This window comes from Echinops telfairi, unplaced genomic scaffold (genome assembly GCF_000313985.2).
Source record: "Echinops telfairi isolate 266 unplaced genomic scaffold, ASM31398v2 ScPeMD7_7468;HRSCAF=8506_0, whole genome shotgun sequence".
Taxonomy (NCBI): Eukaryota; Metazoa; Chordata; class Mammalia; order Afrosoricida; family Tenrecidae; genus Echinops; species Echinops telfairi.
The window spans coordinates 41,021,661-41,047,907 of record NW_022111369.1 but is presented as its reverse complement, the minus strand read 5'-3'; the positions used below and the strand labels follow the sequence as shown (position 1 = coordinate 41,047,907).

The 26,247-nt window shown below is 41.8% G+C and overlaps 2 protein-coding genes across 5 annotated transcripts in view; one reads left to right on the top strand and one right to left on the bottom strand.

The window, feature by feature from the left end:
* The window catches only part of BMP2K (BMP2 inducible kinase), a 143,873-nt gene extending 129,559 nt beyond the window's left edge, over positions 1 to 14,314 (top strand). For 2 of the 3 annotated variants that reach the window (XM_004703217.2, XM_045284002.1), the window contains one exon: positions 2,116 to 3,270. The gene's annotated coding sequence lies outside the window, so the exon portion shown is untranslated. Of the gene's footprint in view, positions 1 to 2,115; positions 3,271 to 11,441 lie in introns of those variants that run through there. The other variant, XM_045284001.1, reaches the window with a different exon arrangement.
* Positions 1 to 26,240, bottom strand: part of PAQR3 (progestin and adipoQ receptor family member 3) — a 30,483-nt gene extending 4,243 nt beyond the window's left edge. The window contains exons 1-7 of one of the 2 annotated variants that reach the window (XR_006679473.1): positions 25,995 to 26,240; positions 22,266 to 22,428; positions 17,365 to 17,520; positions 12,437 to 12,634; positions 10,337 to 10,427; positions 7,647 to 7,795; positions 4,886 to 5,001 (exon numbers count right to left, since the gene is read on the bottom strand). Coding sequence is in view for 1 of the 2 variants with exons in the window: in XM_004703218.2 (XP_004703275.1) it covers positions 7,653 to 7,795; positions 10,337 to 10,427; positions 12,437 to 12,634; positions 17,365 to 17,520; positions 22,266 to 22,428; positions 25,995 to 26,179 (936 nt within the window). In the remaining variant the exon portion in view is untranslated. Of the gene's footprint in view, positions 1 to 4,885; positions 5,002 to 6,146; positions 7,796 to 10,336; positions 10,428 to 12,436; positions 12,635 to 17,364; positions 17,521 to 22,265; positions 22,429 to 25,994 lie in introns of those variants that run through there. The other variant, XM_004703218.2, reaches the window with a different exon arrangement.
* Between the last annotated feature and the right edge of the window lie 7 nt (positions 26,241 to 26,247).

Genomic DNA, 26,247 nt, shown 5'->3' with positions numbered 1-26,247 from the left:
TTACAGGCAGGACTCGCACATCCTGCTGCAAGTACCTCTGTCCTATTGCACAAGATCTCTTTGTGGGCATACGGCAGTGGATGGCAAGGGACTAGCTAGCAGCCTCACTCTGCTAATTGGTTGTGTCTTTAGAGAAAAGAACCCAGCTACCAAATTGCCTTTCTGTACACCACAAATCCTGATTTGATGTGAGATTTTCTAGAAATGATGTATGTGAAGGAACATATAGTATCTACTTCCTATGTCTCTTAGCTTTTAAGTTATAATTGCCTATACTTCCCAATCAAGTGAACATTTAGAGAGGTTTCTAGAACTGTTAAGCTTATGTTTCACATAAAGAGGCAGTGGCTCTTATAAACTCACACACTCTGATTGCTCTATTTTAATTCTTTGAACCCAATTAGTCTATTTATGAGTAATCTTACTCAACTCCCTTAATTGTAGTGCCCCAGTGAGATGAGCTGCTTGCCTGATTTCAGTTCTGAACTTGGGAGAAGCAAAGTGTGTTCATTAGAGATTCATCTTTACCTGAGTCACGTATATTTGTAGATAGGGAAGCCATGTGACTCTCAGTGTAGTAGAGACAGAGCGAGCATTCCTACTTAGGTCTTTACTTTTCAAGTTGGGCTATAGGAGTCCAGTTTTCCTCCTTGGCGCCATCTTTTTCAATTTCTTGTCCTTGTGCCAAAGGCAAATGTTAAATTTGCACCTTTTCTCCTGATTCTCAGGTTAAATAATACCACTAATGCAAATGCTCAAGTAGATGCTCTTTAAATTTTTACAGATTTGTTTCCTTGTAAAAAGTGAAGAGTTGATGATTCCATAAACTACAGTAAGCTTGATACTTTTTTATTTTTTAACAAAAATTTGTTGATGTGCACAATGAACTTCTTTGGTTATTTTAGTCCTTGCCTTTGGTCTCTGGAAAGAGTAAGGGGTGAACAAGTATGGCCTCCTTGGAAGACCTGTGTGAAATACCTAGAGTCTTACCTGATATTAACACCTTGCTCACACTTGCTTTTAAGTAGATGGAATCATTTTAAATTGAGGTACAGTAATTTCCCGGGTGACAAAAATCTTGCTTTATTACAGGGTCAACTTATACTTGCCTTTTAATGTTACATAACTGTGCCTTCACTTTGAAGTGATTGAACCAACCCTTACTTGCAACAAATCCTTCATCATAATCACCTTCCTTTGCATATGCAGCTTTTTACACCCTTTTTACACCTACACATTGGATTTAGACACGCACTTGGGCATGGATCTAGTTCGTAACCTGAAGTCTGCCAGTAGATCCTTTGGCATATAGTGCTGTACAGGGGTGCTTCAAAAACTTCATGGAAAAATACTAAAAGCTACTGGATTTTTTCCATGAACTTTGTGACACCTTTTTGCCTATGGGGAAGGAATGTGACACAGCTGAAAATACTTAAATTTAGTGCAGTACAGCCCAGTAGTGCCCTCTTGAGATCAATGTGGGCCGATTCCCTGGTTTTGATGAGGTGTTTTCTCAGGAGTGGAGATTTTTAGGGAAGCTTTCCATTTTCCGTCATCTCACTTCCCACAGTAGTTGGCTTCACACAGCAGGTGCCCTTGGTATGTCAAGAGAGCATCCCAGAACACCCGTCACAGCGCTGCTGTGCGAGCTCCCTTATGCTCCAACACTGGATTAAGGAAGGAAAATTGAAATTTAACAAAATTACATTCATACTATTATTTGGATATCTGCTGTGCTGCTTGATGAAATGATGTCATAACTCTAAACGTAGTATTCTTGAACATTACAATGGGAGGCAAACGTTATGAAGCTAGCAAAAATCCGTGGCCAAAGGTAATTCTCTCCTAACTGCTTTAATAATAATGCTTATTGATTGTGTGTCATCTTTTTTTTAAAGTGGACCACTTAATGATTTTATTATTAACATGAGTAAAATGTTAGTATTAACAATGACCAACTTTTATGGCATTGAAGAATGTATTTGCTAAGAGACACAAGTTGCTCGGTATGTGTATTAGGTGAGGAGGAAAAACTGTAGGCTGGATGACACCCCCTCCCCTTGCTATTCCTGGGTTTGTATTTGGGTATAATTATGATATTATCTGGAATTGCAGATCAGTGCACCTTTGGATTCTACCCAGAAGCGTGATAGACGGCAGTTCTCCTCGTGTTGGTGTGCAGTGCTACGGTGGGGCTCAGTCTTCCATGGCAGAGCCGTTTCCTAACTGTTCCGTTTGTGTGCTTGCTGTAGTCTAGGCCTTTGTCCTTCACATAAGCACTGCGAGCAGGTACCTGTGCATTAAAAGTACTAGTTTCGAGGAGTTTGAGTATATTTGTTATATGTAGAATCTGCAGTGAACTTTTTTCATGTTTTTTTCCCCCTTTTCAAGCAAAAATCACGTTTTAAGTCCAGTTGTTGCCATGACAGATCTACTGTGAGAATGATATGACATAGCTACTGTGAGGATAACATAAATGATATAGTTTCTTTGAAAATTTTTATACTCGGGTATTTTATATATTAAGATAAATGTAAATATATATACACATGTGCATGCCATGTCACATAGCTCTACTGCAGAGTTACTGTGAATTTTTTTAAAAATGTAATTGCAACCACAATCATATCTTAAAGAACATTCACTCCTAATAAGGATGTATAAAAGCCACTGAAAGAATGAGGTTGACAAATGAAAACAGCCAAGGTCATTAGCTGGGGTTACTTTGGGTTATTTCAAAATTTAGAGTGTGACTTTGAAAGAACTGGTTTTATTCCTGTGGGCGCTCTGTGTGGTTGAAAAGTCTCGTAATAGTAAACCGTGTAGAGGCTACATCGTAGTTGCTGGCAAGCGGCTTTAAGTGCACTTTCTTTGATTATACTTCCAATTTTTGTTAAACTTGAATTTTCTGAGACTTTTTATGTACCACTAAGCAAATAACTTTAACTTTTAAATAAAACTGATTTACATCTTTATTATATTTCTAATTGTTACAAAACATACTTGCTAAAATGACTTCAATCTTTAAATGTAGCTGGGAAACATTTATGAGGTAGAATCAGTTGCTTTATTTCTCTATTTAATTAAGCACTAACTGATTCTTCCACCTTATTGCCTTTAAATTGCTTTTTCTTATTGACTGAATTCTTTCCCCATTCATTTCATTTTGTCTGAAATTTATTTTCTTACTATATTTATCATGCCTACTGTTGTAGTAATCTGCTTTCTTTAAATGCAATAAATCCCAAATAGATGGCGTGTTCTTTGTAATCAGTGATTTCAGTTTTTCATTATTTGTCTTATTAAGATTTTTCATTTAAACCACAGACAGTGGGATACAGAACTGACTTCAGATGAGATCTTTGTTCTCACATAAGAAAACCCATTGTGCCCTAACATGTTTTGGAGGGAAAACAGCATACTGGTCAGGTGTTGCGGGCCATTTGACTTGGCTTTCTTGGGCTTCGTAGGGTTTGTGTCCATATTGAGCAAGTCTGTAGGCACCATTTTTACAACAATGTGCTCGCTTCATGTCTGTCACGATTAAATAATCCTCACCGCCCTTCACACTGTTCCATGCCACTGCCACTTAAGATTGTAGTATGCAGAAACATAACTTTCAGAAGCACTGACAGCCAAACACATCTTGTGACTCATTTTATTGCCACACTGATGGTAAAGCAAACACTTAAGACACTGTCATTTGGATACGTTGTTTGGGACCATTTTTGTCTAAGGAGCTGTGTAGTGAGGAGGTTAAGCACTCAGCTAAACAAAGGTCAGAGGTTTGACTCTACCAGCTGCTCAGAGGGAGAACTCAGAGGGCAGTTTGCTTCCTTAAAGAGTATGGTCGCTCTGAATTGGAATTAACTCAGTGGAAGTTTTGTTTGCATTATATGTAATTTTATTTTCAAACTCTAAAATTCTGTGAAACAAAATATTTTCACTCTTTATATCAGAAAAGTCTGACACGTCCATCAGGTTGACACAGGCTGGATTTTTTTCATATTAGTGGCTTGTGGAGAAATTCGTTGTATTTGTTGTATACAAATAGACATATATAACTTTTTGAAGTAGTAACAGCTACCTAGTTACATAGAAAAATCTGGGCTCTGTAGCTTTTGATTGGCTAGTACAGTACAGTATCATAAATGATAGATTGTTGATTTTTTAACCTAATTGGAGATGTATAAAACTATGGGATGTATCTTTGGCCAAAGTCAGTTATAGTTCACTTCTGTAGAGATGACATCTATAGAGTTGTCAGTTTGAGCTATTTATTTTGAAATGCCAATTCCTTTAAGGAAGTTCACCTCGAGCATCACAGTAAACATGACGTTAATATGCTTACATTGAGGGCCTGAGCTTTGCAAGCTTGACTGTGCTGTACATTTTAAAAGAGGCGTTTTGCTTTTTAGGGTAGCGGGTGTTCCTGAGACTGTGTATGCAGCTATGCTGGGGTATTGATCCCAGGTGGAACCCCAGTGGTGGTTCATTTATTTCAGTCCTTTCACAAGACCGCCACTGCTGACGGTTACCTTTCTCTCCAGAATATGCTTCATAAATGTAGTTTCAGCTCTGAACTGTGCCCTTGCTACCTGACTTGGGAAGTATAGTACAAAATTTCAGGGGACTCTGGTGCTCAGGAGCATCTATATTGGTATCAACACAATTGATGTGATACTACTTCTGTACCTTCCCTACTGGGCTGATTCATCACTTATGTTGGCAAGAAACATACTTTGACGGGAGAAAGTCCCACGAATGATGCTGTAGAGTGGGTATGGATCTACTCAGCTTGGCACCTGGCAGGATCCAGAAGTTCAGGCTTTGCTCCTTGACAATGTAGGGCCAGATCTATATACATATATCTCTAGGTAGGTACCTGGCAAATGGAGAGGTGTACAGCTCTATGCCAGTCAATCACAATCTTCAAATCGGTTAGTCCAGGTAGGATGCCATAAGATGTGACAGATAATCCCTGAATCTTCATTCCTGATTCTAAAACATGATTTTGAAGCTGTTATAGTTCATAAAGAATGACAAGTAACACTTAATATATTTAGTAAACCAATTTTATTTACATAATACATATTTCAGCATGCAGCTTACTGAATTATACTCAGTGCCATAAGAAAAAAAGAAAAAGAAAAAAAAAAAGAAAAAAAGAAAAACACTGTCTTGCTATTTGAAAATGGTTTTATATAGAAAGATAATTGTGTCTTAAATGACTCAACTAAACAGCCATGAATAGATTTAAAGTATACTTTGGAAATCTGTAAGTAAAAGAGCTTTTATAGTTTACACCTTGGTAAAATCCAAACACTTTTTTTTTTAGTGATGTGGTTGAATAGTGTACTTTAATAACAAATCTATAAAAGCAAAAATATACAAGGCTCAGATTTACAGGCAAATTTAAAATGTATTCTTTAATATTAACAATATCTTAAAATGTTTGCCGGTAGTGCTATGCATACAGTAGGTGGTCAGTAAATGTCGACTCAGACAGGTCTTGAATATAGTTGACAGCAATCCATATCCATTCATTCCCTACTTTACAATAAATATGCAACAGTAAAGAGAAAAGTGAGAAAGCATAGCTTAACAGTATCTAGCATTTTCATAAAATTTTGAAATGTTTACACAGTGTTAATTATCCCTACAGTCAGACTTGTATGCCTTTGAAATTCAAAGAAACATTCTTTAAAGAAAAACAAAAAGCAAACTATGCTTTTTATCGGAAAAGAAATGATCACATTATAAGAAAAAAAAAAGGATTAAAAATAATGAAATGAAGCAACTGAACATATACTTTCATTTTGAGATTTTACAATAAAAAAATGAAAAAGTAGTGGAGGTTCCCCTTAGTTTAAAAATAACTACTCGCTATTTTGTTTGGCCAATATGGCAAAATATCTACTTGAAAGCAATAATCTATTAGTCAATAATAGTTGTTTTCTAGGAACTAATAGCCTGCTAATGCATCAGAATCATCATATGGGTTGAATGAATGGTTTTATGAAGTAAAATAGCCATTTTCAAAGATGTACTCCATGAATGGAACAAGATAAACAAGCTCACTGCCATCGAGTTGTTTCTGATTCACAGGGACCCTCTAGGACAGGGTGGAACTGCCCCTGTAGGTTTCTGAGCCTACCTTTTTTACAGGAGTAGATAGTTTCGTCTTTCTCCCAAGGAGCGGCTAGTGGTTTTGAACTGCCCAAACCTTACGGTTAGCACTAAAGCACAACCACTACAGTACCAACTAGGACTTTATTGAACCTCCTGGGGGAAGGGGCAGAGGGTGACGATTCTCCTTACTGAGGTACTACTGGCATGGGGAATTTATATTCCAAAACACAACGCTGAAAAATATATATCTAAAGTTTTGCAGATGTATAAACTGAGGCACATTAAAGTGAAGACATATGAAAGGCATTTCAGGAATAATCTTCACCCTCCGCCAACACTTCCTGAAATGCAGTCATGTTAATGTTCAGAAGGATACCAGCAATTAACAGTTCGTGTCAGGTCATTTGAGAAACTTGGGAATATTTTATAGTCCAGTGAACAATGTTAAGTTTTTATGGACCTCTTGCTTTCAAGAATTTCAAGAGAATGAGAGCTACTTTGTATGATAGGGCACTGACAGCTTTATTTTTCAATACATACAAGGACCAAATCTCAGAAACCTGGTTCCACATATTAGCTAGTATATACCAATACTTTCTCAGTTACTAATGCAATGTGAATACAAGCATAAACAAAGGATGACTAGCGCCCAAGGGAGTAAGAGTGCTATCAAATGGGTCATCTGCTAGACTTTGTTCTAAGGCTTCAGGCTCGTTTCAGGTCAAGATGGGGCCATCTAGTTTCCATGGCCTTGAAAGTAGCACCTACATACCCATGAGATTTTTTTGGAGTCCACTTGTAAGAATTCAGGGTCGATAAGGTATTAAAAGGCCTAGGTGGCAAATAACTTGCCTATCAGAATTTTTCACTTCATCGTGTAATCTCTTTCTAAGGTGATTCTTCTCAGACAGAAAACGACAACGTAAGCTCCTCTCAATACCTAAGTTAATGTTTCTTTTCTGGCAAATGAAAGAATCCAAAATTCCTAGGGCAGGGAGAAACTACAGCTGAAGAAAATACTATCAAAGTGCCCATTTCTCACAAAGCTCGAGTTGTTGAAAAGCTCGTGATCATTCGAAGCTGAATCCTTGTTTGTAGGGATCCTTGCTATGAGCAGGCACTTGATCATCTACTGAGAAATCATTCCATTAAAGTAGTCTCACAGGGTGACTTCATTTCCTGCTGGAGATGAGTCTTTCCTAAGGGACTTAGGTTGGGATTAAGCAACATGCGCCCTAGTTCTACATTGGGTTAGCATCCATTCTGGTTATTAGACGTTTCTTATGAACGCCGATCAATTTTAATGTACAAGCAGCAAATGAGTAGTTCTCAGGGCCTGTAGAATGGTTATTACAGACCCCCTCAAGTACTTCCCCCCCACTTTTATAAAGTATTATTCATGATACATTAAGTGAGGAAGAAGGGAAAAAATGAACAGGAATCTTAGAAATAGTGGGGTATACAACTCCCTGTTAAGATATTGCTTCACAATTGAATACGACAGGTGGCCATACCTGAATTCACAAATGTGAAACATAGTCAGGACAAGGCTTGGCATGTCTGTACTGCATGACATACACGGTGGACTGGTGCCACCAATATAACATCACTACTGCAAGGACGTGCCATATTTGGTGGCTTGATCCGAGGTAGTTGAGTTGTCCTGGGAGAGAGAGAGCAGAAAGAAAAGGATTTTGATTGTTAAGTTTGATATTATGGGGACAAAAATCAACTATCTCTGGCCTTGGAAGTATGAGTTAGCAGTACATAGATTGTGGTGGGAAACATTTTTTCTTAAAAGTATATGTATTTTTTAATCTGAATTCACATTTGAGTCTAATTTCAAATTCTCACTTGGTTAAGTTCAGGATTTGACTTTTTAGTCTCCCACATCTCAGCGATATTCTGGCGGGAGAAGAAGACATTGTGTGACTGCTGAGACAGGCAAGGTATCTGGACTGTCAGTCACAGAGGGGCCTTCACACTGGTGATGTGTTTGCTCTGAGTTTGTGGGAGTACCTTTTATTTCAAGCAGTCTGTGAGGAGAAAGCTCAAATTACGGTGCCTGATTAATAGAACAGTCTGCAAAAAAGTAATTAGTATGATCAAAGATGATGTGTTAAATACAACTTAAGCAAACAACTGTGGTTAAGGGTTCAATTCCAAGGAGATTTAATGATCCCACATGGGTACCTTCTTGAGCTCTGTCAGTAAATAAAATACAGGGGGAGGGATGAAGATGTCAAGGTAAACCATGGCCCCTTATTCGTGGTGCATCTATGTTCGAGGGGTATCAATATGCAGGAGCTTCAAAAAGTTGGAATTTAAAAATGATAGCATTTTCCCAGGAACTTTCTGAAGCCCCTCAACCTTTCTCTTCTTTTCCTGCCTAGAAGAGGGATCAGTACAGTGCTGACATATGAGAGTCAAAGACCAGGGTTCTTTCTGTAGGAGCTTTCCAATTTTTTCGTGGTGACAGGGCCCCCCTCCCCTCAACAATCCAGTGAAGCCCACAGACCCCTTTAAAACAAAGCACAATACCCAGGATTACGAAAGCCAACCACCACCACCAACAAACCCTGCTTTCTGTTGTAATACAGGGATCGCAGACCATCGGCACATCTTAGGAGGCAACGGACCCATCAGATGCTGCTGTAATCCAGATGTGAAAAATCTGAGTTGTATCGCAAGTCTTTATGTTCAAATTTATTCCACAGTGCGCACTGTCCACACCTGTCTACCCTCTCAGCACAGCTTCCAGCCAGGCTGGACATGACGACTGGACAGAGGGCTGTCAACCACTCACCCATGAACAGCTTGAGGCCGCGTCATTTTTAATCTGTACAGACACCCCTTTTTCTGAGGTGTCCATATCAGCATTGCTCTAACAGGGTTGCTCTCTGTCGGCACTGACTCCGTGGGAGGGAGTTTGGTTTTGGTAAGGTGCCTGCACACACTCATGTGATCATCATCTGACCTTTTATACTTTTCTGATAGCAGAAAACTGGGAAGTGGTGAACGTAGAAACTTTAATGCTTTAATTTTCTTTATGTCAATTTGATGTTTAATCTATTATTTACTACTAAGGGGGTAGAAATGCATTTTACCAGAATAATTTTCTTAGGAAAATTCTGACCCTGCTTAAAGCAGTTCGGCTCTTCAGTGCAGACACAGTACCCCAGACGTGTTTCTGAATCTGAATGCCAATGTCCACGTTCTGGTTTTATTACATTCTTATTTACAAATCCGCAGTAGGAAATTAACTCCATAGATAAATGCCCAGGACTTGTGGTCAATCCATTCTCCACATCAGTGGGTTCTCATCCTTTCTTCTGCCAACACACCAGAGTATTGGCACAATCCCATTTTCAATCCACTAGGGAAGTGGTTCTTATCCCATAAGTTTGCAATCTGAATTTACATGATCTCTATCCTTCTTCCCAGTTGAAAAATCACAGCTTTTTGGATTCTACATGTTATTCTTGACTCAAGCCAAAGATAACCTGGATTTGCACTATTCTGTCCTCCTACAGATGTGTCTTTACTCAGCCACATCCTTCATTTAGAGCATTCTGACTAAGGGTCAGCACCACCACCATCATCATCATCACACTTTTTACTGAGCACCGATTACGTGCTAGGAATTAAGCAAGATGTTTTCTGTGCATTTTTTCATCTCATGCCCGCAACAGCCCATGAGAGCAAGTATGGTTTCCATGTTTGCAATGAGGAAAACGGCAACGGAGGCCCTTAGGAGGTCTGCATTGCAAAGTGGCCCTAAACCTGGCTTCTTTTCATTTTCCTTTGTCATATTTCTTCCTTTCTTGTTTTATGGATATTTGTACCTTTAATTTTTTTGTTAGCAATCAGCTGGTATCTAAAGAAGTCAGTGATAATCGGTGACAAGTGCAACACACTTTTTAAGGAAAGTGGCTGGGTGTTGGGTGGGGGTCAGAAGACTCTTCCCAGAGTTTAACCTTCACTCCGTTAGCACTTCGTACCTGCTGGTTTCATCTCATCCTTGGGATGGAAGGAAAACACTGCCCTTCAAAACTTAAAGTTCTAGATAAAGAGTTTGGGGATAGCAAAACCATTCTAAAATCAATAACCGTGGGGGTGAAATTCAGCTTTGAATGTGTGAATTGTGTAGCTCAAGCATGTATTTAGAATGCAGCTAAAAGACCACTATGGAGGCGGCACCTACCTGGAAAGTACCTTTCCGGAACTTTGGAAATGTAGAATAGAAAAGCAAGAAGGGCAATCACATACATCACAATTACACGGGGTGCAAAGTCCTGAAAGGCAAAACATCCTTTTACAGATCTTCCAATTGAATAGAAATCTAGTGGTGGAGTTTTTACGTGTTCAGTCTTTACTGCCTTTGTTGGTCATCTCCAATATTGAAAACCCTGCCCTCAGTACTCTAGGAACCAGCCCACAATAATGGAGCACAGAGTGTCCCAATAGATGTAGAGCATTAACACATCTACAACATAGGTATACATGGTGGAAGGCACGTGGGGAAGGAGGTCCCAGCTGAATGTTCAGAGTAAAGGCCAGGGACCTGGGGCTGGAAAGATCCATTGGGGTTATGTCTAATACAAACACCTCTTCCAACATCCTGGAGAAATGATCCTCCTGAATGCTACACACAAAAGTAGTCCCCTTCACAGCTCAAGTTCTCATGGACAGTTTTTCTTTGCTCAAAAATTAGCCAGCTGGAACTGATGTAATCATTCCTAACTCTGTTTCTAAACCTAATATATCGTGAACCCATCAAAGAAATATAGACACATTACTCCTCTTCCCTCTTCAACTAAGAGAATTATAATGGCCCCACGTACATCCTGTATTCTCCAGACTAATCTACCTCAGCTTTCTCAGACTCTCTTGAACTAGAATATGACCTTATCCAAACTTTTCATTTTTTGGTTAACTGCTTTTCTCTCTCTAAGTCAGAGCTTATCAGCAAACTTCTATGGGAGGGCACCTTTGATTCCTCAGTGGAATGATCTGTGATGATAGAATTTCATCCTTGAAGACCACAGTCTGTGTACTACGCCTATTTAAACTTCAAGATTCCTGAATATAGAAATGTGTCCCCTGTCCCCACCCCACCCACTGCTTCCAATTTGAACTAGGAAAAAACTTGCCGGCCTAATGGGTGGTTTCTGGTTGGTCATTGTAAACTCAAAAGGGATGTTTTCACCTTATGCCACTATTGGTCTCTCTTATGTCAACAACCAGGTAATCATTTCTAATTAGAATTCAATGGAGTGGTAATTCCCAGTTTCTTTACCTATTTCTAGGGAATCAAAATTGTCAGAAAAATGAACTTTTCACAGCGAACAGGACCACTGAGCACCTTCTCACTGCAGGACACTCCTCTCTCCAGCTGGTGTCCTCCGTTTCTGAAGACAGCACCCCTGCCTCAGTGTGGCAGCGTCCGATCACATTGATCAAACCGCTGCACCACAGAACTTGATCTGCTCTTTCCTTTTACGGTCAATGCTTCCACCCTTCTGTGGCCGGCTTCTCACAAGGGTATGTAAGCCTACTGGTAGTCTGATCCTTTGGACAAACCTATCTTTCATTCTTATATTCCAGAAAAAGCTGCCACATTTTCAGGCATACGATGTTAAAAAGTGCCGCACTGTGCTGTCACCACATTTAAAGCAGCTTTGTACGGCTCTCCAAGAACTCACGTCCCATTTCTCATTTGCTTGGTAACAAACACTGAGGCAGTCTCACTGAAATCTCTAATGAACGCCAAGTCTTCCCCCCTAGGACCTGATTCTAACATTTATTCTTTTAATTCTCAATATACTTTCCTTGGTAGGTCAAATATGCTTCTGTGACCCCCGCTACCCATATAGTGCAGGTTTCTAAATCTTTATTCATCTTAAACTGTGACCTAAATTCCAGACCCGATCCTTGTCTCTCTAGGAGTCCAGGTGGCATCTTGGGTGAGGGGTTGGGCTGCTAACTGGAGTCAGCAGTTTGAAACCTACTTTCATAGAGATTTAGTCTCTGAAACCCACAGGGCCAATTCTACTTTGTCCTATCAGGTTGCCATGATTAAAAACAAGACATCAATGGGGTAAAACAAAATAAGACAAAAACAGTAGTTGGGCGTTACTATTTTTTCAAGCCAGAGCTGTAAAAATCATGGCATTAATATGCAATTATTAGAAACATGCTCTCAAATTACCCATCCATGGGTGGCCTAAGTACACTACTTTACCCAAAAGAAAAAATGTTGCAAGGATGAAGAAAGTGGTAATATTGGCTACACTCAACTCACCTGTACAATAGGAGCACCGATTCCTCCATTGAGCCAAACCCAGTGAAGAGTAGGGATCACTCCATATCCCGAAACAGAACAGAAGATGGCAGAGCGGAGTCGCTGCCACTGCTGCGTAAGGTAATTGGGGTGAATCTGAGCAAAGAACACCGCCAGGATCATAGCAAGCACTGTGATCAAGTACACTTGGCGCCAGTACTAGAATGAGAAGAGACAGTTTCCTTGTTATCTATGGAGGGAAAGTGGTCGTGATTTTGACTTTCACATTCTACATTCTACACCACCTACGTGGTATTTTCATTTCTCAGCATGATTACCGTTCTGCCTGTAAAAATGCAGGTGCCACAGCCATGTTAGATTTCCTAGGATGGCGAACCAGGGTCCGCACTGAGCTGATAAAAGACCACCTCCAACGACAGGAAAGCATTTCCTGAGTGGCTAATTATGTGCTCGGCACAGTGTGAATTGTGTAGAAACAAAGGTGACTATCAGGTGGCCCCTCCCGGTGGGTGATCTCACAAGACTGGGATCTAATGCTCAGTACTGTAACTGAGTTATGAAGGCTGGATAAACAGGAGAAAAGAATGAGCGTATCTGAGTAGCTAAAACTGCTTCAGAAAGGAGGAGACAGCTAAGCTGGGTGTTGAGGAATATGTAAGACTTTGTGGGACAGGCAGCTGGGAAGTTTTGAGAAGGGAAGCCAAAAAGCAGGCCAAGTGGCAGGTTGAGGATTTAGAACTCAAACTCACTGCCATTGAGTCGATGCCGACTCACAGGGACCCCATAGGACAGAGCAGACTGCCTTCTGGTTTCTGAGACGGTAACTCCGTTTGGGAGTAGAGCCTCATCTTTTGCCATGATTTCGAACTGCTGCTCTTATGGCTAGCAGCCGACAGTACTGACCTCCACCACCAGGGCTCCTTCAAGTTCTTTGAGTGGTGGGATGTTGTGTGTCATCAAGCTGATTCTGACTTGCAGTGACCCTGTGTGACAGTGCAGAACTGCCCCGTGGGGCTTTCCTGACTGTCATGAAGGGTTTTGAACACCATCTTTTGGTTAGCAGCCAGGTACTCCTGACAGTCATTTTTCAAGTTGACTTATTAGAGAGTAAACTCTATCAGTAGGGAGTAGAAAGTGGTAACAGGAAGACAGCTAGAAGCTATTATAATCATATATTCAAAGAGAATGAGGCCTTGGGCACTTGTTGAGCAAGGAAGAGACATGAAGTATACTTCAGGAAGTACACAAAATTCACTTACGGCACTGAAAGTGTTAACAGCTGACTGCATGCATAAGAGAATACTGGAGGCGGCCTGGTGGTTTGTAGCCTGAAAGGCCTGGTAAATGGGTTTTATCAATGAGTGACTGAGCAAAGATGATCCAGATTAGGTGTCTGTGTGCAGCATGTGGGTAGGAGTTACAGGGGATATGAGAATGTTCATTTTTAAATATACTTAGTTTGGAGGACTTATGAGATAATTTATGTATCTAAAGGAGCAGGTAGAGCTGGTCTTGAAGCTCAAAAGTTAATATCCCATATGACTGGAGTTCTTCCACTGGCTCCTGGGATATTGGGGGACCACTCACTCCCTAATTGTTTTGTGTGCTCAAAGATGCATTCTCCTGGATGGAGTATCCATTGCTTTCACTCTGATTCTGAAAGCAGCCTGTGGACCTTGAGAGATAAAGAGTTACTATCATAATTGAATCAAATCTCAATTTGGTTATGACTTAGACAGAGGAAAAGAAATATTTTTTCCTTTATGGGAACATGGATTATATTAGCTCTATTCACTGTCTGCGAGATGATCCTGACTCACAGCAACCCAATAGGACAGGGTAGAACTACCCCTGTGGGTTTCTGAGACTAACTCTTTACAGGAGGAGAAAGCTTTGTCTTTCGCCCATGGAAGTGATTTCAAACTGCTGGCCTTGCAGATCATTGCCCAACGTATCACCATTACACCACCAGGGCTCCTTCAATGATCTTGGGGACAGTTTCTCAAGGTTAGAAAACTCTACATGTCCCATTCATCTCTGATGATCAGATTTGATGTTTAACAATAGACAACAGAAAACAAGCTTCGAGAAAGAAAGAAGACTATAAAGTAATTCAAATATTACATGATTGCGGTCATTGTCCTGTACTTATTTCCTTTACTTTTTAAAAACACGTGAATAATTATCATGAAAATGACCAAGTTATGAAAGCTAAGCAGACACGAATAGCTTTCTCCTAAAATCAACCCCCAGGTTAATGGCATCTGTACATCTAATTATCTTATATTTAATTAGGTCAAAGTAAGCAGGCCTATAAAAGGAAATAATTTACATGTACATGTGGCTATTACTAATATATGGGGGGTACCCCCAAAATTGCACTGGGTGGAGCAGAGTTCTCAGTTGTATGCATTATGCATCATGCCCACCCACCCCACCCCCGGCAAAGTGATGATCGAGCAACTTGCTCTGAGTTAGCAGTGGCATCACCTGGGAAGGTTCTCTCTAGTCACAGTGAATTTTTTTTCGAAAAAGTGGTTTTACTCAATGGCCTTGTTTTTTGTGATGGCTGATTTAAGAGAACAGTGTGCAGCTGTGAAATTTTGTTTCCTGCTTGGGAAAAATGCTGCAGAAAATGTTGTGATGCCAAACACAGCCTACAAGGGCAGCACTATGAGAAAAACTCAAATGCATGAGTGGTTTTCTCGTTTCAAAAAAGGTGATGTGTTGATTGATGAGAAACCTCTTTCTGGATGTCCAGCAACTTCCCAAATGGACAAAAATGTTGACAATATTCATGCACTTGTGCTCGAAGACCAACGATGATGGACCACTGAAGAGATGGGGAAGTTATCTGGACTATCTTGGAGCTCGGTTCAGTGACTTTAACAGAAGATTTGGAAATGAGAAGGGTCACTGTGAAATTTGTGCCTCAGGTTCTGACTGACCAGGAAAAAGAGCTTCGACTGGAAACATTCTGTTTTGAAAGAACAGCTCCGAAGTGATCAAGACTTTTTACTGGTAAGGAGACATGGTGCTATTCTTATCACCCCGAAAGCAAACATCAATCAAGCTAGTGGAAGACACCATCATCGCTTCGCCCCAAAAAGCTAATCAAGTGAAATTAAAAAATTAAGACAATGCTCATTTGTTTTTTGGTTGTGAGGAGGATAGTGCATTTGGAGTTTGTTCCATAGATCAGACTGTTAATCACGCTTTCTATTTAGAGGCTCTGAAAAGATTGTGTAACAGTGTGTAAAAAAGGCCTGATTTGTTGTGCTTGGTATAATTGATGTATGGATTGTTATAAGAACTGTGCATTTCAATCAATAAAATGATTGAAAAAAAAAACCAAAGGCCTGATTTGGGCAAATGGGGGACTGGTTTTGCCACCATGACAATGCACCTGCTCACGCAGCCATGTTAGTACACCAGGATTTGGCAAACAGAAAAAAAACCAAAAACCAGCATTTCTCTCTTGCCCCACGGGTACCTTACTCACCTGACCTTGCTCCATGTGACTGTTTTGTTTCCACATATGAAGAGGGACATGAAAGGACAGAGATTTGACAATGTAAATGAGGTGAAGAAAAAAATGAGGGAGTTGCTGTCAGTCATCCAAACAGATGAGTTTGAAAAATGCTTCCAAGAATGGAATTGCAGATTTGACAAATGCTTTAAGTGTAATGGAGAGTACCCTGAAGGTGATAAGCTTATTTTGTAAAAAAAATTTACATAGGCTTTGGGTGGGGGGAATTCTGTTTTTTTTGGGGGGGGTGCTCCCTCATACAATGCTTTCACACATTCAAACCAGATTAAGATTTTCCCCTCTGTTGGCTTTACACAACATTTTCAACATTATTGTGTGGAGACAAAGGTCTGGTCTGTGAATTCCCAGGCCAGAGGAGCGCTGTGCTGCAGCCCCTCCTGCTGTCAGGGAAAGGTTGGGGAGTGTGGCTTCTGCTGCCTGCAACAGGGGTGAGCCTGAGGGGCGCTCGGCAGCACAGGTGCTGGTCCTCAGGACCAGAGCAGGCATAACTAAGTGAGCTGTTCCTGAGGGAGAAGCATCATGCTTTCCTAGTGCGTAGGGCTGGATTAAGCTTCCCTTGAAAGGGAAAACACTGAAGGACCAGAAGAACCGTGTAGCAGGAGAGCAGAGTTGGTGGGGACTTCTGACTAGGGAAATGGGAGGTGGCCTGGGCCCAGGGAAGATTGCCTGTCTTCTTACCAGGCATGATAAGGTGATGGGCAGAGAGCCAAACTCTACAATGGTTCCAATGCAGATTTCCACAATGCTAAAATGGACTTTTGTGAACTTAGGGCTCAACATGGTTAGAAAGCATAGTTGATCTAAAACCGAAGACATGTCTTAACACTCACTCAAGATACTCACCCCCCCACCCCCCCCCTGCTTTGGACTCCCTCTAGACCTACCCACCAGAACGGAAGAGGAAGAAAGGAGCACAGACGTACACTCATCCGCTCACTTACCTTTTTCACTGAGAGAAGAGTAGAGGGTAAGAAGGGAAGATGGAGGGCTGGCGCGAGCTGCATAATCTTAACAAGTGCTAGTTTGTTTAACTACAATTCTATAAACACAAAAATAACCGGTATGTAATGTACTGTGTTTATCTGAGGAACCACGTAGCCCTTCGGATTAAGTGGGCAGCTTCACAGTTTACTGTCCACATTAAGTTCTCTGAGAACAACTTTTTGTATTGCCTTTTCACAACGGAACATTGGCAAAATCGGTGTGAAATTGAAGAGATCACAGGGCCCTTTGAAAAACAAGTGAGCTTGTACCTGAATAAGACTTGTTTCCCCTCTAAGTTACTCAGATACTGACTTAATATACATAGGAACCTTGGGTCACAAACCCTTGGGCTCTACATGAAAGGCAGAATGTAAAAGGCTTTTAAGCTACTTACATTGTTACAATAGAAAGCATAAAACACTCCAGAGACATAGCAGCCTAGTATTCCGATAGAAATCCCTGCATAATCCAACGCCATCCATCTTCGGCAGGTTTTTTCTGACCGATGGCAGGAGAAGAGATGATAGCCTACAGAGCAAAGCATACAGACCTGTGGAAAAGCACACTGATCTTAGCAGGATGAAGACAAGACATCCAAGCAACTCACACAGTCTACTCTGTGAAGTCGTGAGGACCCGGGCTTGCCAGTCATGCAGACCTGGCCTTGGGTCCGAGTGCCGACCCTTACTAGGCTGGCTGGGCAGGCCCTTTGATTCCTCGGGATAAGATGGGCATATAAATCACAGACGATGTTAAGAATGTCAGCTGAAGCTTATTTTGCCTTGTGAAGGGTTTTTTTTTGAAGTATGTCATTATAAAGAGAATACATGAGTTGTATGATGTAAGCGATAAGTCCCTCCCACTCAATCAATGACCCTACAGGAAGCTACTGTTAACATTAAATACTGTCCTCTAGATGGTTTCAATGTATATGCAAATATCTATGAATCCATGTCTATATGCATGTACGCACGCAATCCAGAGACGTTTGCTATACAAACAGAATCGCCCTAAACACTCTGTCCCACAAGTAGGCACACCTGACTTTTCATGTCTATATGATACTTAATTACATAGAGTTTACTTCTAAGTTTAACATGCTTTTGTTACCCTCCCCTAGCCTCACCCCCCAAGAAAACACAACTCAAGACTTAGGCTGACTTGTTATGACTGCCGATCTGGGAGCAAAATTAATCTCAGCTGAGCAGTGGCGGCACTGGATCCATCTAAACACTGGTTCTACCGGGGGCAGCTTTCCTAGAAACTTGTGGGACAGCTCCAGTTTACTACTTGGGAAGATGTCCATTGAGTTCTTAAACAACTTATATCACCTCTGTCTCTCTCATGGCACACAGTGCTTTGCTGCTGTTGAAGGCACACTAATGAGACAATGAAAAGTGAGCCACTGCTCTGCAGCCACCCTTGATCACAGAGACGTGTTTAAACACTTTTTGTCTGGAACAGATTCGTGCTCGTATGAACTGGAAGCTGAGTAGGAACCCCTTTGACTAACTCAGTACATTCTCAATGTCAGGGAAAGACAGCTCTGTCATGATGTTGAACGGTACAAGAGCAAGTCACAAAACCGCAAGGAGACGCAGTCCTCGCTTGGCAGCAGATAAACAGACAGGTAAAACAGGTGGGCAGGCAGCCATACACACACAAAGGTCTACAGGAATCTTAACCTGAACATCAACAGTGGTGACTTCTGGCAAGTGAAATGTCCAGTAATGCTTTTGCTTTTTTCTTTGCTTGGGTTTTTAGTGAGTGTGTCTCACAGTAATACTGAACAACAATAAAATTAGCATCATCATGAAAAGGAAAATAACCAGAGGAAAATGATGGTATGAAAGGAAAAATGAAGGCATCCGTGTCAATAAAAAAACACGAAAAGAACCTTGAGTTTTAAAAAAGAACCCTGTACACAGATGCCTTGTTTTAAAGGGGACATGTTCGAGTTCCTTAAAATTGATGGGATAGTCAGGGTGCGATGCAACAATGATGAGAAATACAACCTTCCTCTAGTTCCTAAATGTTTCCTCCCCGCTCCCACTACCATGACTCGAATTCTATCTTGCAAGACTGGCTAGACCAGAGGAGGTACACTGGTACAGATAGGAACTGAAAATCCAGGGAATCCAGGACGGATGAGCCCTATAGGACCAGTGGTGTGAGTGGCAAAACAGGGAGGGTAAAGGGAGAATGGGTAGGAAAGAGGGAACCGATTGCATGGAACTGTGTGTGACCTCCTCCCTGGGGAACAGACAACCAAAAAGTGGGTGAAGGGAGACGTCGGACAGGGCAAGATATGACAAAATACCCATTTATAAACTATCAAGGGCTCATGCGGGAGGGGGGAGCAGGGAGGGAGGGGAAAAATGAGGACCTAATGTCGGGGGTTTAAATGGAGAGAAAATGTTTTGAGAAACGATGTACAAATGCGCTTTACACAATTGATGTGTGTATGGATTGGGATAACAGTTGTATGAGCCCCTAATAAAATGTTTTAAAAAAAAATTGATGGGATAAAAGAAGTGTTAACCAGAACGTTTACATATGTGGAGTACCTTACTCCACTAGGGTCGATGGGGAACCACAGTATCACTGCCAGCGTACATCTAAGGTCCTTGACAGTCCAGCAAAACAGCCGCTGATCTGGCACCTGCCTATCTCTCCAGTCTCACCACTTCCACTCTCCCACGATCCCAGTATAGAGATGAAACCCTGGCATTCAGAAAGTGCTAAGCTGCTTCCGAGTCTTAAACTATCCTTTTCTGCTTACATGTCCTGGCTCACTCCTCCCTGCCTCGGTGACTTGATCTTTAGGACATGTTGGTTTTGTTCAGCACCTTATCCTTGGTTGCCTAGCGTAGTGCTGGATATATACATGTCCCCACTTCCGAAATCCCAAACTTACTGCCATACAGTCAATTCCAAACTGAAGGAAAATGAACTCAATCAGTGTACTCTTCTTCTCCCAGTCTCTGACCTCTTGCACCCATCCAGGTACCATGGAAAAGTTTAAAGCCCCTCAAACGGCGTTCCATGGTCCAAACTGTGCTCTCTCGATCCTGCTGTAATGAAAGCACTGACCACATGGAGTCCCGACTTCCGACGGGCTCTGTTTCAATGACTCCATCCTAAGTCTGTTCTCACTGAAGTCAAATAATCAATATATCTATTTTTAATTTTAGTTTTTGTTGTCTTTTATTATCAGCATCTTTATACATCCAGTTTTGGACAGTAAGTTTATAAAAAAAAACCTGCACTTTTGTAAGTGAATATCTGAGTATGTGAGAATAGCATTATCAGCAAGTTACACAGAGGATCATATTACTAATGGTAAGATAAATAAAAGATGGTCTCAAATGTAGTTTGTCATAACTAGAATATATGAGTTGTAAGAACACCCAATAAAATGATCTTTTACTTTAAAAAAGACCACTTTATTTCTTTTTATGAAACTACATTTATAAATTTTTTTCCCTCAAATTACTAAGAATTTGCTGACCAGAGGACAGCAGAATAAAGCTTAACTAGACATTAATATTGATTTCCATCTAATTAAAAGAAATTTCCCCCCTCTACTTGTTTTATAAGGTATAGACTCACAACATATTCTAGTTAATGACAAACCACATTCCAACACACTGCTGTGGAGGAGACAAGAAGTGGTCTTTTTAGGTAGAACTGTGTTTGTCCTTAGCAAGTTGGTACAGTATGAAAGGACATTGCATCCACAGTCATAGCAGGGCTTTATTGTCCTGCTGAACAATTACAGGCAAGTCTCTATGACACTCTGGGTCCATTTCTTCATTTGAATTTGCATTTCCTCTTTTCAGGTTTTAAACAGCAGTGCTTCCTTGGACAAGTACGGGCTAGAGCGGTGTTCCTTAAATAAACATCAGGGCTGGCCAAGTAGTGAAGGGATCCGCAAACTCCTTGCCACCATGTCAATTCTGATCCATAACAACCCTATAGGGCAGAGTTGGATAGTCCCCATGGGCTTCTGAGACTGTACGTCTTTATGGAAGCAGAAAGCCTCATCTTTCTCATGAGGGAGTACCTGGTGGATTTGAACTGCTGACCGTGAGGCTAGCAGCCCAACTTATAATTCACCAGGGGCATAAAAACAGAGGAAAACACAGGCTTCTCAGAGTAGAAAATGTCCGTAAGACAAATGGTATAAACTATTTTTTCCCAAATTATTAATGAGTTTTATTTACAGCATCTTATTCTGGCTAAAATTTAACTATTAAAAATGGATTCATTTCCATTATAAAACTGGAGATGGAATCTAAGAGGTGTCTTGGGTCTAATTAGAATAAAAATTAAACCTGAGAAAAACCATATCATTTTGTTTGCCTCAGAGAAACTGAAAATATGATGCCAGAAATGGAAATTAAAGGAAAGGGGGCCGGGCAATATTTTTGCCTGGTTTCCGGGTCACTTTAAGTCCAAGATTTTTATGTAAGGACTAAAGTGAAGAAAGAGGTGAAGTGTGTTAAGCTGTGACGGAGTCGGGAATGAGCTGGTACATAATGCAAACAGCTGCGTAGCTCACTTACAGGCTCACCTCACCCGCCCTCGGAGTAGCAATGGCTAACGCTGGGTCTGCAGGTCTGCGTTTGAAGGAAGGAAAAAATACCCTTTTCATTTTTAGGTTTTTCTGTCCTCTGAATTTTAACCTTTTATTCAAACATGTTAACTCTTAAGATGTCAACAAGACGAGGGCCCACATTTGTTTTCTTATCATGATCTATTTGAAAATCTATCAACTGTCATTTTGAAAGACACTTTTACAGATTATGTTTTGAAGGCATTTAGTAATGAAAGTACTAAGGAACTAGCATTCAGGGGCCGAGGAGAGGGAAACTGCAACTGCTTGAAAGCAGGACACTATTAAATGAACACAGGAAAAGTGAAAGTAATTTTAAAGGAATAGAACAGAAGTCATTTAAAATAGTGATAAAACACCCCCCAAAATAAATTAATTAAATTAAAATGGTGATTCTAAAGTAATATGCAAAATTAAGGCACATAAATAGGAAAAAGACGAGAAATCTTTCCAAGCTAGTTTTAAATAGACACCAGTGTCCTACTTCAGCCAAAGAGAGTATAATGTACTCTCATCATATCACACTTTATGCTTACATGCTGAAAGGGAATGGACTAGCTGATTTAGTTGCTATTTTGGAAATTCTTTACAGTAAAAGTTGTGTTTGAAGTGTGGTCATGTGCTCAAGTTTGCTTGACTAAAGTTCTCTTGGCCAAAAACAATGTGAGATGACTTACCTGGAAACAGAAGAGACAAATAGAACAGATGACGAAATCTTCTCTGGATGCACTCGCCGAAGGTAACACGGATGTCATGTCATATATTCCCAGCGTGAAGAAGAGGAAGAAGCCCAACAAGTGGCTCCAGATGTTTACCGTCTCATTCGATAAAATAAACAAACTGGAAAATAAACACAGTTCAGATTCATATTGGACCACTCACTGTCAGCATTAGAAAGTTAGGGACAGTCTTTTTACTCATCTAATATTTGCTATTTTAAGTCCTTTAAATCCGGACCATGCCGTTCTAAACTTGACCCTACACATAATTTCACTGATTTTCATTTTTTCTACAGATTTTAGAATTTTGGGGGTGCTCATACCTGCTGTCATAATTATGATTTGCTTCCTCACATTAGGGTCATTTACATAAAAATCCCATCTCCCCCTCAAGCCTCCTAAGTCCGTGGCCGTTCAACTTCCTGACACCACTGCTACAAGACAGTGCCTTGCTCTGAAAAGAGGTTGTGTGTCCACAGAAGTGAATGTGTAGATTAGAACTAGATGTTGGCTCGTACCCTTTCACCTTCTATAATGGGTATCTGAAATGTGCTCATGCAAGGTTAGGCACAAACTGAAACTACTTCTCACGGTAGTTAGTGGCCATCAAGTCGATTCCAGCTCATAGTGACCGCTGTGTGCGGAGTAGAACGCTCCATGAAGTTCCCAAGGCTGGCCCTTTAGGAAGGCGAGGGCCAGGCCGTTCTCCAGGGGTGCCTCTAACAAATGAAAGACCCAGACCCACTGACACTGAGTCGATTCTGGCTCACAGAAGCCTAAGGTTTCGGAGGCTATAGGTATTTACAGGACCAGAGAACCTCATCTTTCTCCTGCCTAGTGACTGGTGAGGTTGACATTTTAATCTGTTCGGGAAGTTGATGGATGTCCACAGGAGGTTTGTCACCAATCAACAGTTCATCTTTTTTGAAACAAGAAAACCACTCGTACACTTGAGTTTTTCCCATAGCTGTCCTTGTAAGCTGTGCTCAACGGCACAACAGTTTCTTGGACATTTTTCCCAAGCAGGAAGCAAAATTTCACAGTCACATGCTGTTCTCTTAAATCGAACATTACAAAACACAAGGTTCAAGCAAAAGTGCTTTTAAGAAAAAATTCACTGTGACCAGAGAGAACCTTCCCAGGTGATGTCACTGGGTGCACTAACTCTGAGTGAGTTGCTGGATGCCCTCCTAGCAGGAAAAATGCATACTATGAAAGCTACACTCTGCCAGCACGACTGTTTATTAGGGCTACTCCCTCGTAACTCTACCTACTGAATTTGCAGCAGTCACCAAGGCGCTATTATTTTCTCACTGTTAGAAGTTGTCCTTCTGCCAGGGCCTCAAACTATCAAGTGATTGACCATCAGGCGGAATAAAGTGAATTTGTGCCCTGCAATTTTGGCTTTATTTCAAGCATCAAGCACATAAGACCTACTTATAAGGAGATGAAGAGAGACCTGCGGCAGGCAAGAATGTGCCAGAAAACATCTAACTGTGGAACTTTTTTTTTTTTGACAATGTATATTATAGTTTGTCTATCAACTAGAACTTTTCATGTTGTGAAACTTGGGGAGCCCTTGTGGTGTAGTGGTTATGTGCGGGGCTGGAACTCGCAAGGTTAGGAGTTCGAAAGTAGCAGCAGATCCATTCGGTGGGAGAAAGACAAGGCTTTCTACTCCTGTAAAGCCTCAGCAACTCAAAGGGGCAGTTCTACCTATAAGGCTCGCTCTGAGTTGGCAGCTAGTCCTAGACAGTGAGAGGATGAGTATAACCTGATTAATTGAATGGAGAGGCACAATCTTTACATATTCCTTCTAAGCAACTCTGGTATCAGCAGAAGAGTTTGCCTTCTATAAAACCTCCCACTTAGGTTCTGCGCTGCTTGGTCAACTCCTGGTCGCTCAAGGGAGAAAGGGCACAGACGAGGTGGAAAAGAGCAAGCTGGTGGGACAAACGCTTGGGAGACTATCTCCCATAGGAGAGCTACTCTGCTTCTAGGAGAAGCTAGGCCTGTTCTCTGTTCAGTTGCAAAATCAATCATTATCTTCCTCACTGTCCTTTGTTTAGTTTTAAAATCATTGAGATAGTGGCCATTTATCACATGCTTACGAGCCCTGGTGGCACTGTGTAAGCATTGGATCCGATAGCACTGTGTAAGCATTGGATCCACCAGCAGTTCTGTAGAACGGTAAAGCCACTTGCTTCCCTGACAGATGAATTACAGCCTTGTAAATCCCACACGGGGTCGCGTTGGGTAGGAATCTTCTCCACAGCAGTGGGTTGGATTGTGGGTTGGCATCAGGCCATATGTCGCATTTTGCATACATAACCCCACTTAACCCTTTCTTACTCTCCAAAGCAGATTGTGATTGTCCTTATTTTACAATGGGGTGTGCCGGGGGGTGGGGGGAGATGGGAGAAACTTCAGAGAAGTTAACTTCTCCTTAAGGTCTCAGAGCTAGTAATAAAGTGGCAGTTCTGGATACCGAAGTCTTTTTTTTTTGACTCATTAACTCACACCCTAAAGTGCTAGGTGGCATCTCCTATGAGATCAGGGCCCTCCCCGTAGAGCACAGAGGACCACTGCCATATGGACTTCACTGCTCCCACCTCCTTGTGGTGCTCCAGGTCCTGCACCGGTTCCTGAAGCCGAGGAGGCATTTCGCGTGAAGTAGAAATTGGGATTCAAATTGTCAAGTGCTGGGAGTCATCTACTCAAGTTAAAGAAGGGTGGGCAGTGCCATCGCCTTGCAACCGTAAGTCGAGGCAGGATTGCAGGAGTGGAGGAAAGGCCATCCTCCAGAGTAATCAAGAACCAGACAGGTGGGGGCTGCGTGAACAATAATTCTACCACCCACATTCTGACACTGGGGTTGGCCGCTATTGTGACCTGCAGCAACGAACACCCGCATCTTCACCCTGAGGCTTTGCATTTAAGTCCTCAGGGGACCAGAACACTACTTTTTCCATTGTTGGTTTTCAACAGAAGCTTTCCAGAGACTTTGGTTTTTCAAATGGGCATAAAAAGCCCTTTCATATAGAGGTTTCTGTGGAGCCAAAGACAGGGTTTGGTGCTCACCCATCATGGATTCTGTTTCTACGGGGCTTTCCCTACACAGTGTTTACCACGCTTATCACCACGGTGATTATATAATAATGCAACCATCTCGGCAACATCTGTCACCGAGGAAAGGCTGTGGTGGCTTCTTAAGAACAAGGAGGCCACGGATGCTGTGCTCTTTAGGACCGGGTCCAGGGCCTGGTTCCTGGCCAGGTACTCAAGGTTTTGAATCCATCTGGACTTTCTAAATATCTCGACTTATTTCCAAACACACAGGCTTTCATCTGGCCCAAAGCATCCGAATTCCCACAGGGCTGCTCCAAGAAGCAATGGGGTAAAGAACGACAGGGCGCTTTCTAAAAAGCAAAGCACAATAGCGCTGACAATGATCACTGTTACTCTCTTTGTTCCTACCTGGATCAGGGAGCTGGAGCGGGTAACGAGCCGGGGAGAGGCGGGGGACAGGGATGGCATGGGCGGGATGCCAAGGATGGGCCAGCGAGGAAGTGCTAGGCGAAGCGAAGAGTGGGCAGTGGAGCCCGGAGGCCGGACAAAAAGGGGTGCCGGTGAGGAGGAGGGGCCCCCGGCGCGCCCCCCGCGCCCCGCGGTTCCGCCAGATCGTACCTTTTGATACACAGCCTGGAGGGCAGGTACGCCCGGTAGCCGTCGGTGATGTACGGGTTGTCCTTAAGGGACACTGGGATCTGTTCGTAGGTGTAGAGGCGGATGCCGCGGGGCACCAGCACTGGCCAGTACTGGTAGCTGCCCAGCTCGATGTAATGTGTGCTCTTCAGCAGCTTCTGATGCATCGTCCCTGGCCGCCGTCGCTCCGCGAAAGGGGAAGTCGCCCGGACCCCGCCTCCCCGGGGAGGGGGTC